The following is a 13,032-nucleotide window of genomic DNA, read 5'->3' as shown; positions in this document are numbered from 1 at the left end:
TCCCCCAGGTGGGCGATGGGGTTGGGTCCCTCCAGGGGGGCGGTGGGGTTGGGGGTCCCTCCAGGGGGGCGGTGGGGTTGGGGGTCCCCCAGGTGGGCAGTGGGGTTGGGGGCCCCCAGGTAGGCAATGGGGTTGGGGGTCCCCCAGGACAGCTGTGGGGTTGGGGGTCCCCCAGGTGGGCGGTGGGGTTGGGGGTCCCCCAGGTGGGCGGTGGGGTTGGGGGTCCCCCAGGCAGGCTGACGGGGGTGGAGGGGCCACTGCACTGGGTTTGGAGCTTCATCCCTGAGTGCCAGCCGTCAGGACACTGAGCTGTGACTGAGGCTGCTCTCTGGTCTTCTACTACAGATGGGCGCTAAGGGTCCCGGCCTCCTCTCACCAGGGTGTTCAAAGAGGAAAGGCAAGAACAGTGCTAGACAGGAGAGAGGGGTGAGGGGCCAAAGCCCCTGCAGACCTGCCCGGAGGCCACCTCCATCTCCCACGGCGGTGTGTCCAAGCGTACCCCAGAAATAAAAGGCCGGGGACAGGGACCTGGGCCAGGCCTGTGAGCTCAGTCCTCCCCTGAGTCCTCGGCAAGAGGCTGCTTCACCCAGGCAGGGGCTGGCCCTGGGCCCTGGGGTGCAGGGCTGGAGGGAGGGGGGCTGGCCCTGGGCCCTGGGGTGCAGGGCTGGAGGGAGGGGTGCTGGCCCTGAGGTACAGGGCTGGAGTGATGGGGTGCAGGCCCTGGGGTGCAGGGCTGGAGGGAGGGGTGCTGGCCCTGGGCCCTGGGGTGCAGGGCTGGAGGGAGGCGTGCTGGCCCTGGGCCCTGGGGTGCAGGGCTGGAGGGAGGCGTGCTGGCCCTGGGCCCTGGGGTGCAGGGCTGGAGGGAGGCGTGCTGGCCCTGGGCCCTGGGGTGCAGGGCTGGAGGGAGGGGGACTGGCCCTGGGCCCTGGGGTGTAGGGCTGGAGGGAGGGGTGCTGGCCCTGGGCCCTGGGGTGCAGAGCTAGGAAGGGTGCCTTGGAGACCCCCGCAGGTTGCTGAAACAAAACACTCTATTGCTCTCAGATGCTTCTTTTGTGCTTCTGGCTCCTCGAAGGGCTAGGCGCAGGGTCCAGGGGCTTGGGCCCCGGGTCAGGGTGGGGGCCGGGGGCTGGGGCCCGGGTCAGGGCAGGGGTCGGGGACTGGGGCACGGGTCAGGGCGGGGGCCGGGGGCTGGGGCCCGGGTCAGGGCGGAGGTCGGGGGCTGGGGCCCGGGTCAGGGCGGGGGTCGGGGGCTGGGGCACGGGTCAGGGCGTGGGTCGGGGACCAGCCAGGGGCAGCCGCTGTAGAGGCGCTGAGGCAGCAGGTGAGCCCTGCGCACGCTGAGCTCGGCGGCAAAGGCCCTGGCCTTCTGGTAGAAGAAGAGCGACTTCTCGCGGTCCACGAGGAAGTGGTGGTAGATGGTGGCCAGCCGCGTGTAGATCTTCAGCTGGGCCTTCTTGTGGCCCAGGTCCACAGCCGCAGCCAGGGCCAGCTGGTAGTACCCGGCCGCGTCAAACGGGTCCTGAGGGGGCGGAGGCCGCGTGAGCCCAGTGGGCTCTGGCTCACAGGGAGGAGAGGCCTGTCCCCAGGGGTGACTCCTGTGCCCAGGATCACTGGGTCCCTGTGCTGCGTGCGCGTTCACCGTGGCTTCCTGATGCCGTGCACAATGAGTCTCCTTGGTGTTGCGGTGTTGCTCATGCATTTTGGCAGTGTTGGCGACTCTCTTCCCACAGGTTCCCAGGCCCCGGGCCTCAGCCTTCCACACCAGCCTTCCCCCCACCCCCTCACCCCTCCCAGGGCTCGTGTGGCTTTCCTCAGGCTGAGGTCCATCCCCAGGCTACGGGCTGGGCGGACTGGCCAACCCCTGGCCCGGTGCTGCCAGGCAAGGGAGCCCCCCAGGGATCTGAATTAGCCCCAGCCCAGCCCTGGCCACACCCAGCACCAGGCAGCCGCCCGCCGCTTCCCAGACACCCGCCCCTCAGCCTTGTGTAGCTGGGCTGGGAACACCTGTAAACAGAGCTCACAGGATCAGGGGTGTATGTGTGTGTGCCTGTGTGTGTGTGTGTCTGTGTGTGTGTGTGTGTGTGTGTGCGTGCATGACGCAGGTCAGGACTTGCACTGAGCCTGGGCTGTGTGCAATGAAGAATGACCCCGTTAGAGGCCCTGGCTGCCCCCAGGCAGCATTCCAGGGCAAGGGGCATCTAAGGTCATGCTACAGGTATTGGGGGCACTGGGCTGCTGACAGTGGGTCAAGGCTAGGCCAGGCCAGGAGCAGGGGGGGGAAGTGAGCTCTCTTCCCCTTGACCCTGAGTCTGGCCCTGAACCTTGGCCTCTCCACGGCTGTCCAACCCTTTACGTCCTCTGCTGGGCGGGCAGGTGGGACGATGGAGGGAAGCAGGCCTCTTTCCTTGAGGCCCTGGCCCCAGCGTCACAGGGAGCCAGCCAGGGTGCTCACAGTGGGGGACAGCTGCAGGGACCACTTCTGACCACTAGGTGTCACCTGCAGTCCAGAGATGCCCAGGCAGGGTGAGGGGTAAGGGTGGGTGCCCCGCCACCCCTTCCTTCCAGCTCACAGTCTTTCAGGGGACCTGGGGTGCAGCCTCTGAACTGGGCACTTGGCCCCCCCAGCCAGCGGGAGCCCCGGCTGGGAGGTGCAGGGCGTCTGCTGGGGAAAGGGCCGGAGAGCAGCCCCGTCCACGTGCGTTCAGCTCTGAAGCCCCGGAGGGCTGGAGAGCAGGCAGATGGAGAAATCGGGATGGTAACAGTGCTGCCTGCCTGCCTGGCCGCCCCAGAATCCCTGGCACAGACGCCTCACCCTGGCAGGCCGGGCTCTGGGCCCTGGGCAACCCCCCGCCCCTGGGGTCCCCTCACCCACCTTCAGGTTGTAGAAGATGAGGTCGCCGAGCACCAGGTACACCTTCACGTAGTACAGCGTCTCCTCCTCGAACTCCAGGGGCGAGCTGCACAGCGACAGGGTCTTGAGGTAGAAGTGCTCTGCCAGCTCGCTGTGGCCCATCTGGTGGTGCAGGGCGGCCAGCCGGTGGTACGCCACGCGCTCGTTCAGCCGGTCACCTGGGGCGCGGACGGAGGGGCAGGTAGAGGACGCGGCCCCGTGGGCAGGCAGGGCATCACCAGCGGAGACCACGCACCGAGACGCACACGGTGCGGTCGTGGCTGTGGCTGTGGCCACTCCCCGTCCTGAGACCTGACTAGACATCTGTGCAATGGGTTTACACACCACTCTCCTCCACTGTGGGGTTTGGCAGTGGGGAATTTGGATTCCTCAGCCCCAGCCTGCATGGAGCCTCAGAGATGTGTGTGTGCATGCATGTGTATGTGTGTGTGCATGCATGTGTATGTGTGTGTGCATGCATGCATATTCGTGTGCATGCATATGTGTGTGCATGCACGTGCTCTAATACTCTAATTCCCAGGCATGGGGCTCAGATCAACCTGCAGGCCTGGTAGTGACCCCTACCTGGGCTTCTGGTCAGTATGGCCCCAGCCTTGGAGAGTTAAGTGTGTCAGAACCCCAGCAACTTCTCCTGCAGATGGGCAGCCGGCCTCTGTGACCTTGGGCAGCCTCTGTGACCTCCGGCAGCCTCCCCCTTCCCCCCCTCCCCCCCAGTACATGGATCCCGCACAGAACTCATGTGAACTTGGTCGTGCGCCTTCTGCTGGGCAGGGCTGGAACACCAGGCCCCATCACCCCACCCCATGCTGTCTATGCCGAGGATCAGGCCCCCCCCCCCCCCCCCCGTGCAGCACAGGCTTGGGACACAGGGACCCCTGGCACTAGGGACAGCCCTGAGGAGAGGGACAAGTATCTTCCCAGCTGGAGAACGCAGGGAAGGGACAGGGGAGAGAGTGGCCCATGGAGGCCAGCCTGGCGTGCAGGGCCCGAGGGGCGTGGTGGCCGGCATTCCAGTTGGTAAGGGGAGGAGGCTGAGGAGCTCTGCTTCCCCCAGAGCGGGGCCCAGACTGTGGGAGGCTGGCAGGGCCAGCTGGGGCAGGCCGGCAGAGCTGTCCTGCAGCCTGGGATGGGCACAGGTACTCACCCAGGGCGATGCTGAGGGCCAGAGCCTCACGGGCAAACTGCAGGCCTTCCTGGGGGGTGCCCAGCGCGGCCAGCAGTGCAGCCAGCTTGTTACACAGCCGCAGCTCCGCCTCCCGTTTCCCCACCGCCACGGCCAGCGGCAGCGCCCGGTCCTGAGCACGCAGAGGGGGAGGGGTGAGGTCCCCACCCCAGGCCCCGCACGCCACGCCACGCCCCGTGAAGTCCCTCTAGACGCCATGCTCCAGGAGCTTTCCCCTTCTTCCTCCGTCCATGGGGCCTGTGTGCCCAGGAGAAAGGGCGGTCCAGGGGTCCCGGGGCGCATGTTGGAACCTGGGTGATGTCCACCCGTGAGCACACTGGAGGCCTCAGCCGCCCCTCCGCCACCCGGGTGCGCACTCATGTGCACCCGGGGCCCAGCAGCGCCTGGCCAGCTCGGGAGGAGAGAGGAGCAAGGTCCACTGTGTGTCCTTTGACTTGTCCCGCGCCCCTCTGCCCTCAGCTTGCTCATCTGCAGGATGGAGGCGGGACTTCCTTCTCAGGGAGCTTTAAATCCCCTGAGGGCAGTGTGAGGCGGTCAGGGGTCTCGGGTCCGCTCCCCTGAGGGGGGTCACGGAGTGGCGTGGCGGCCACCCCAAGAGATCAAGCCTCCCCCCGCCACCCTCATGCCTGGGTCCGCCGGGGGCAGCCGGCCTGGTCCCACGTGGTGGCCGCAGCGCCCCTCACCCTGTAGAAGGACACAGCTTTCTCTCGCTCCCAGCTGCCGTTGAAGAAGATGTCTCCGGCTGCCTCAAACAGCGCCAGCCCCAGGTGCGGGTCGCCCGTGTACAGGGCTGTGTTCTGTGCCACCTGCAAGGATCCAGAAGCTCTGGACAGAGCAGCCGAGGAGGGGGCTGCACCCAACCCTGTGTGCCTGCAGCGGGAGCCAGTGGAGGCCAGGGGCCAGCGGAGGCCGGGGACCAACGGAGGCTGGGGCCAGTGGAGGCCCAGGGGCCAGCGGAGGCTGGGGGCCAGTGGAGGCCAGGGGGCCAGCAAAGACCGGGGCCAGCGGATGCCGGGGCCAGCGGAGGCCGGAGACCAACAGAGGCTGGGGCCAGTGGAGGCCGGGGGACCAGCGGAGGCCGGGGCCAGTGGAGGCCAGGGCCAGCAGAGGCTGGGGGCCAGCAGAGGCCTGGAGCGCAGCAGGTGCAGGCTGCGGAGGTGAGCAGGGCAGAGCCCGGCCCTGCCCTCCTGTCATCCTCCAGGCCACCTCGTCCTGCTCCCACGCCCCTGTCCTGCCGTGTCCCGTGCAGTCGGTGCCCAGTAATGACTCAGTGACAAAAGCGGGGTCCTCTCAATGCTCGGCCAGACCAGACGTCCCACAGCTCCGAGGGGAGCTTCAGGCTGCCAACCCCTGGGCTTCTGCCCCTCAAGTCCTGGTGGCCAGACCCCTCCTCCCACAGCGGGCTCCAGCCCCTCGTCCTGACCCCCACAGCCCGGTCAGCCGCCGTGCCTGCTCTTTCCCCGGCCAGCCACCCCCGGCTGTGTCTGGCAGGGATGAAGTGGGCAGTGCTGCCCACACAAAACCTCCAGCGCCTCCATGTTTGCCCAAATCACTTTGTGTATAGAGAAGCATCTCAACGCTGCTTCTTGACTTGCGGATCTTTTCAAACAAACGCGCGATCCATCCCGTAATCCAAGCATATCGGGAGGCGGAAACCTGGAGGATCATGGTTTGAAGCCAGCCTGGACAAAAGTCAGTGAAACCCCCTCCCCCTGTCAAAAACCAGGTGACATGGTGCACACCTGAGAGCCCAGCGACACAGGAAACGTAAGTGCGGGGAATACAAGTTTACTCTAGTTCTGGCAAAAGGAAAGCAAGATCCTATCTGTAAAATAAGGTAGAAAGGGCTGGAGCATGATCTAAGAGGCGGAGCACCGGTCCGCGAAGTGCAAGGCCAAGTACAAAACCCGGCATCACAAAAAGGAATATATAAACATGAAATAAGTGTGCTGCGTGCTGATAACGCACGTGTCGGCTGAGTACTTGCTATGTGCCAGCGAGGACCCGGCCCTCTGCTCTCGGCAGCTGAGATGGCTCTTGGCAAAGCTGGGCACTGGGGTGAGACGGTGAGGGAGCTGGGCAGGAGGGAGGAAGAGGCGGCCCCTGGGATGCCATGGGTCATGGGGAGAGACCTCCCACCGCAGGCCACGTGAAATCATCTGTACACGACAGAATAGTCCTGCGTGCGTCCCACCTGCTGCCTCTATTATATACAATGTCATACACATCCAGAAGGCAGAAAAACGGTAACTTACCCCAGCTAGGTGCTTAAAAGTGGCTCTGGAATGTGAGTGTGTGTGTGTGTGTGTGTGAGAGTGTGTGAGAGTGTGTGTGAGTGTGTGTGTGTGTGTGTGTGTGCGCACGCACATACGTATGGGTGGTGGGTGGGGAGTGAGTGGATGGATGGGTAGATAGAAAAATGTGTGGAAGCTGAGCACCAGTGGCTCACGCCTGTCATCCTAGCTACTCAGGAGGCTGAGATCTGAGAACTGCAGTTCCAAGCCAGCCCAGGCAGGAAAGTCTGTGAAGCTCTTTATCTCCAATAAATGACTAGAAAACCAGAAGTGGTGCTGTGGCTCAAGTGGTAGAGTGCTAGCCCTGAGCTGAAGAGCTGAGGGACAGCACCCAGGCCCAGAGTTCAAACCCCACAAAAGACAAGAAAGAAAGAGAAAGGAAGAAAGAAAGAAAGGAAGAAAGGAAGAAAGAAAGAAAGAAGGAAGGAAAGGAAGGAAGGAAGGAAAGAAAGAAGGAAAGAAGGAAGGAAAGAAGGAAAGAAAAAAGAAAAAAAATGGGTGGATGAGATGGATGGATAAGTGGATGGATGGGTGGGGTGATGGATAGATAGATGCATAGACAATGGATGGATAATGATGATGGATAGATGGATGGATAAATGGATGGGTGAGTGGATGTTGGGTGTAGACCGATGGGCGGATGGGGGGAGGGTGGACTGACAGCAGGTGAGCCCCGCCCCCTGCCCATGCCGCACCTGGATGTACAGATCCACCAGCTCGCTCTGGCGTAGGATATAGTAGATCCTCCCCGCCTGCAGCCAGGCATACGCCTCCTTCTCCTTCCGCTGCAGGTCGATGAAGATCCCCAGGCTCCGCTTGGTGTAGTCCAGAGCTGACCTGTAGGCCCTGGAGTCAGATGCAGATGTGAGAGAGAGATCACTGAGACGGGCCTGGGTTCGTCCCACTGCGGCCAGCAGTGCATGGTGTGGCCTCTGCCGCATGCCGCGTGCTGCGTGCCGCGTGCCGCCCCATGCCGCGTGTCGCCCTCCGGGCTGCCGGAAGGCCAGGATGAAACCTGGGGCCCAGAACAGAAACACAAACAAAACTCTTCGGGGGAAATGCTGTCCACACCAGCCTCCCTGTGGGGGCCACTGTGTGCTCTCCTCCACCCTCCACTCCCCCCTCCCGCTGGCCCAAACACGGCCAGTGCCTCTCTGGACAGCAAGGACCGTACACATAGGACAGAAGCTCTCTGACTTGTCCATGCTGTAGAGCGGAACCCAGGTCGGCTCCTGGGGTGGGTCCAGGACAAGCGCCTGTCCTGCACCCTTGAGGACAGGCTGCGGTCCCTTCCTTCCCAGCAGGGTCCAATGCAGGGACACCACTTGGGGCTCAGCTGGCCAGGACACTGCTGTGGCTCACACCATGTGATGCAGACACATGGCCGGGGCAGGGTCTCTGCACCCTGTGCAGCCCTGGGGACACAGGGGGGCAGCAGCCTGTTTTCTGGGAACACAAAGCTTCAGAAACACATGGGGTCATGTCTGGGGACAACACAAGGCCAGATCACTCCAATCCTGAGTCTGGCCAGCAGCTGAAGACTCAGCAGGCCAATGTCTGCTCCCAGAAGCCACCATGGCAGAAACTGGCAGAAACTGGGGGGTGTGAGACACTCTAGGGTCAATGTGAGTGTGGAGTCAGGAAGGCTGGTCACCCAGCCAGAGGCCTGCCTTCCCTTCCAACTGTGTGTGTATCCACCTACCTAACCACCCCATCCAGCCAGCCAGCCAGCCAGCCACCCACCCACCTACCCACCCATCCATTCATCCATCCATCCATCCACCCACTCACCCACCCATCCATCCACCCATCTATCCATCTATCCACCCATCCATCCACCCACCCATCCATCCATCCACCCATCCACCTACCCACCAGTCCATCCACCCATCCACCCATCCATTCACCCATCCACCCCCCCCACACACACACCCATCCACCCACCCACCCAACCATCCACCCGTCCATCCGTCCATCCATCCACCCATCCATTCATCCATCCACCCACCCCCACACACACCCATCCATCCATCCATCTATCCACCCATCCGCCCATGCATCCATCCATCCATCTACCCACCTACTCACCCACTCACCCATCCTCCTATCTATCCATCTATCCATCCATCCATCCACCCATCTATCCATCCACCCATCCATCCACACATTCATCCATCCCCCATCCATATATCCATCCGCCCATCCATCCATCTACCCACCCACTCATCCATGAATCCATCCATATATCTACCCACCCACCCACCCACCCAACTATCCATCCACCTACCCACCCATCCTCCACCCATCCACCCATCCATCCATCTATCCATCTACCCACCCACTCACCCACCCACCCATCCATTCATCAACCCATCCATCCACCCATTCACCCATTACCCATCCATCCATCTGCCCATCCATCCATCTGCCCATCCATCCATCTATCTACCCATCCATCCACCCATCCACCCACCCATCTATCCATCCACCCATCCACCTAACTATCCAGTCATCTACCCACCCACCCATCCATCCATCCATCCACCCATTCACCCAACACCCATCCATCCATCCATCCACCCATCCATCCATCCACCCACCATCCACCCACCATCCACCCATCCATCCATCCACCCATCCATCCACCCATCCACTCATCCAACCATCCACCCATCTACCCATCCATCCACCCATCCATCCACACATTCACCCATCACCCATCCATACATCTATCCGCCCATCTATACATCTACCCACCCACTCATCCATACATCCATCCATCCATCTACCCACCCATCCACCCGTCCACCCACCCATCTATCCATCCATCCACCCACCCATCCACTCATCTATCCATCCACCCATCCATCCATCTACCCACCCACTTACCCAACCTTGCATGCATCCATCTATCCATCTACTCACCCACTCACCCACCCATCCATTCATCTATCCACCCATCCATCCACCCACCCATCCATCCATCCATCCAGTCATCCATCCACCCATCCATCCGTCCATCCATCTACCCATCCATCCATCCAACCATCCATCCACCCATCTACCCATCCATCCATCCACCCACCCATCCATCCATCCAGTCATCCATCCACCCATCCATCAGTCCATCCATTTACCCATCTATTCATCTATCTAACCATACTCCCTTCCTCTTACACATGCATTCATCCATCTGCCCATCTATTTGTCCACCCACCCACCATCTATCCCTCATCTACCCAGGTGAGCCAGGACTCATACATCTGGCAGGTCAGAACTCAGCTGATGTCATGAAACCCAACATCCCGAAGGGTCAGGACTGTCCACAGATAAGGCTGACTTCCATGCCACCTCCACCCCATGCAGGCAGTGCTCTTACCTCTCGGTTCCCAAAGACAGGTAGAGCTGGCTGATGGCCTCCAGGAGCTGACCCTCCAATGCCTTGTCGGCCACCCTGCGGGCCAGTGTGAGCTGGAACTCATGGTAGATGACACACTGGGCTTCGTTGGGCACCACCTTGCTGTAGAAGTGGCAGAGCTGCTGGACAGCCTGCAGCTGGCCTGGGAGGGAACAAAAGGAACACGCTGCTCTCCGGCTCTGCCATGCCAGAGAGGATCATGCCCCTTAAACCTCTGGGTGTTGGCTCTGTCCTGGCTTCCGTGAGCCAGGGCCTCTCCAGATGGGACCCTGAGCCCAGAGGCAGTATGTGTGTCTGTGGAGGGTGTGGAGGTGCTCAGGGCTGCCTGCTGCGGGGGTCACTGTTAACAATGGGGGGCTGCCCCCAACCATCCTATCTTCCTGTTTCCAGCCTGGCCACTGGAGCAGGTGGCCAGGCCCCAGCAGCTCAATGTGGATGGACACAGGGAGTGCCCAAAGCCAGGGCGTGTCCAGCCAGTGTCCTGCCTGAGACCCAAAGCACAGGGTGACTGTCACTCAACCTGGCTCCAGTATTCCAAAGTATGTCTCCATCTAGGATATCAGGCCCCAAGCCCAGCCTGACTGGACTCTCCTAGCTCCAGGCTCCTGGGAGCTGTGGGGTACCTCCAATGGTCAGAACCAATCCAGAGATCCACACAGAAGCAGCATGCAGACATAACCTCACCTCAATGCAGCCAGGACTAAGAGGCAGGAGCAAACACGCTGCCCACTGGCAGGCCCCGCCCACCAACAGCAGGGACCTGCCCACCAGCAGAAGAGCCCCGCCCACCAGGACTCTACCCACTGGAAGACCCCACAGGAATGTCCTCAAGACAGGCCACATTAAGCTGGGTGCCAGTGACTCACACCTGTAATCCTAGCTACTCAGGAGGCTGAGATCTGAGGATCTCAGTTCAAAGCCAGCCTGGGCAGGAAAGAGTGAGACTCTTATCTCCAATAAACACTAGAAAACTGGAAGAGGTGCCATAGCTCAAGTGGTAGAGCACTTGCCTTGAGCTGAAGAGTGCAAGGACAGCACCCAAGGCCAGAGTTCAAGCCTCATGACCTACCAAAAAAAAAAAAAAGACAGGCCACATGTCCCGTCAGAGAACAAGTCTTGTTGCACATCAGAGGCTTGAAATCTTGTGAAATGTACTTTCCCCCCTCTTGGGAAGGAATCAGAAACAGTAATAAAAAATAAATTGGGGAAGTCACAATTGTATGAAAAACCAAACTGCACCCTCCTAAAAACATATGGGGTCAGCAAAGAATTCACAGGGAAACAAAAAAGGACTTTGAGATGATTCAAAACAAAAGCACAAAAAACTGAAGGGATGCAGCCAAAGCAGTGCTAGAGGGAAATTCATAGCTATTGGATGCCTTCCTGTGAAAAGTGGGAAAAAAAACTTCAGACCATAAATCTAAACTTCCACCCAGAGAAACTAGAAAAAAGAAGAGCTAACTAGCATAAAGCCAGCAAAAAGAAAAATTTCAGAGCAGAAATAATTAAATAATAATAATGCAGGAAAAAAATAAAAGCAATAGAGAAAATCAATGAACTGAAAGTTGGTTACTTGAAAATGAATAATTTTTGTTGCATTACTGGGATTTGAACTTAAGGTCCTCAGCTAACACAGCTTCCTTGCTCAACTGATGCTTTGCCACTGAAGCCACACCTCTAGCCTGGCTTTGGCTAGTTATTTTAGAGATGGCATCCTACACAAACTTTTCTTCCTCAGGCTGCCTTGAACGACCATCCTTAGATCTCAGCCTCCTGAGTAGCTAGGATCACAGGCGTGACCCACCAGCATCCTGCTTAAAAAGATAAGCAAATCTGACTAATCTTTGCTGGCCAAAAGAGCAATCAGAACCAAAGAGGCACAGTGCTACCAACCTCAGAAACAAAAGAAGGTGAAAGAACTATGTGAAGAATTCATTGTACGTCACGATAGGAAGCCCCCACTTGGAGCTGCCCAAATCCTAGGAAAATGCCTACTGCACCAGAATGTCTGGTGACCCCAGATGACCCCAGAGGTCGGAGGACGCTGGCAGCTCTGGGGTCCTGCCCTGCTCCCCACCCTTGTCTGCGGGTCTCCATGCCCTGCCCTCCGGAAAGCCTTGAAGGAGAGGGGCAGCTGGCTGGTAGGGCCAGGACCTGGTGGTGGCCGTGGGTGTCGGGTCTTCCAGCTACAGGTTGCCCTATGGGAGCATTGTGTGCTGCTGAAGAAGCTCTTGTGTGGGCCTTCCTTCCTTCCTCCCTTCCTTCCTGCCTTCCTCTCTCCCTCCCTCCCTTCCTTCCTTCCTGCCTTCCTCTCTCCCTCCCTCCCTTCTTTTCTTCCTTCCTTCCTCCCTCCCTCCCTCCCTTCTTTCCTTCCTTCCTTCCTTCCTCCCTCCCTCCCTCCCTCCTTCCCTCCCTCCCTCCCTCCCTCCCTTCTTTCCTTCCTTCCTTCCTTCCTCTCTCCCTCCCTCCTTCCCTCCCTCCCTTCTTTCCTTCCTTCCTTCCTTCTTTCCTTCCTTCTTTCCTTCCTCCCTCCCTCCCTTCTTTCCTTCCTTCCTTCCTTCTTTCCTTCCTTCCTTCCTTCTTTCCTTCCTCCCTCCCTCCCTCCCTCCCTCCCTCCCTTCCTTCTTGCCGTAGGCCTCTTTGCGAGGTCAGTTCCATCAATGCCATGAGCCTGCTGGACCTGTGCTGGGGACCCAACCTTCGGACCCTTGGGGGACAGCAGAGTCTCCCAGAGCAGTCTTCTGTGAGGACAGGGTGTCCTGGGGGGTGAGCAGTGCCCAGGGCAGAGGGTGTGCCAATGCCCCAGGACGTGGCCTTCCCCGGGGACAGCCGCCTTCTCCACCAACGGCTCTCCCACACGCCACCTGCCGCCCGGCCACTGTCCACCCGTGCAGAGGGTGCCGCAGCCCTCACCAGCTCGCATGCTCACAGGCCTCGGCCACACCACAGCCGGCGGCACTGGGTGCTGCCCCGCCCCCTTCTAACCATCAACCATCCTATCCACCCACGTCAAGCTCTACGCCGACTCTGCTTACTCATCCCTGGGCCTTCGCAAGGCTGCCCTCTAGTCCATGCTGGAGAGGCTGCCCTCACCCACGCGGCAAGGCTGGATGCCCGGCAGACCCACCCGGCTGCTCTCCAAACAGTCCCAGGGGAGCCTGGCTTACATCCAGCAAACGCGAGACTTTGTTTTTTGTTTTTTGCTCACTTGAGCAGCTCGGAAGGT

At 60.3% G+C, this 13,032-nt stretch overlaps 1 protein-coding gene across 1 annotated transcript in view; it reads right to left on the bottom strand.

Moving 5' to 3' along the window:
* Positions 1 to 1,231: 1,231 nt before the first annotated feature.
* The window catches only part of Sh3tc1 (SH3 domain and tetratricopeptide repeats 1), a 29,857-nt gene continuing 18,056 nt past the window's right edge, over positions 1,232 to 13,032 (bottom strand). Inside the window, exons 13-18 of the mRNA XM_042672693.1 lie at positions 9,768 to 9,948; positions 7,084 to 7,234; positions 4,778 to 4,900; positions 4,056 to 4,206; positions 2,873 to 3,069; positions 1,232 to 1,519 (exon numbers count right to left, since the gene is read on the bottom strand). Coding sequence (XP_042528627.1) covers positions 1,232 to 1,519; positions 2,873 to 3,069; positions 4,056 to 4,206; positions 4,778 to 4,900; positions 7,084 to 7,234; positions 9,768 to 9,948 — 1,091 coding nt within the window. The remainder of the gene's footprint in view (positions 1,520 to 2,872; positions 3,070 to 4,055; positions 4,207 to 4,777; positions 4,901 to 7,083; positions 7,235 to 9,767; positions 9,949 to 13,032) is intronic.

This window comes from Dipodomys spectabilis, unplaced genomic scaffold (assembly GCF_019054845.1).
Source record: "Dipodomys spectabilis isolate Male_0828 unplaced genomic scaffold, ASM1905484v1 ptg000760l, whole genome shotgun sequence".
Classification (NCBI taxonomy): Eukaryota; Metazoa; Chordata; class Mammalia; order Rodentia; family Heteromyidae; genus Dipodomys; species Dipodomys spectabilis.
This window is presented reverse-complemented; position numbering and strand designations above follow the sequence as displayed.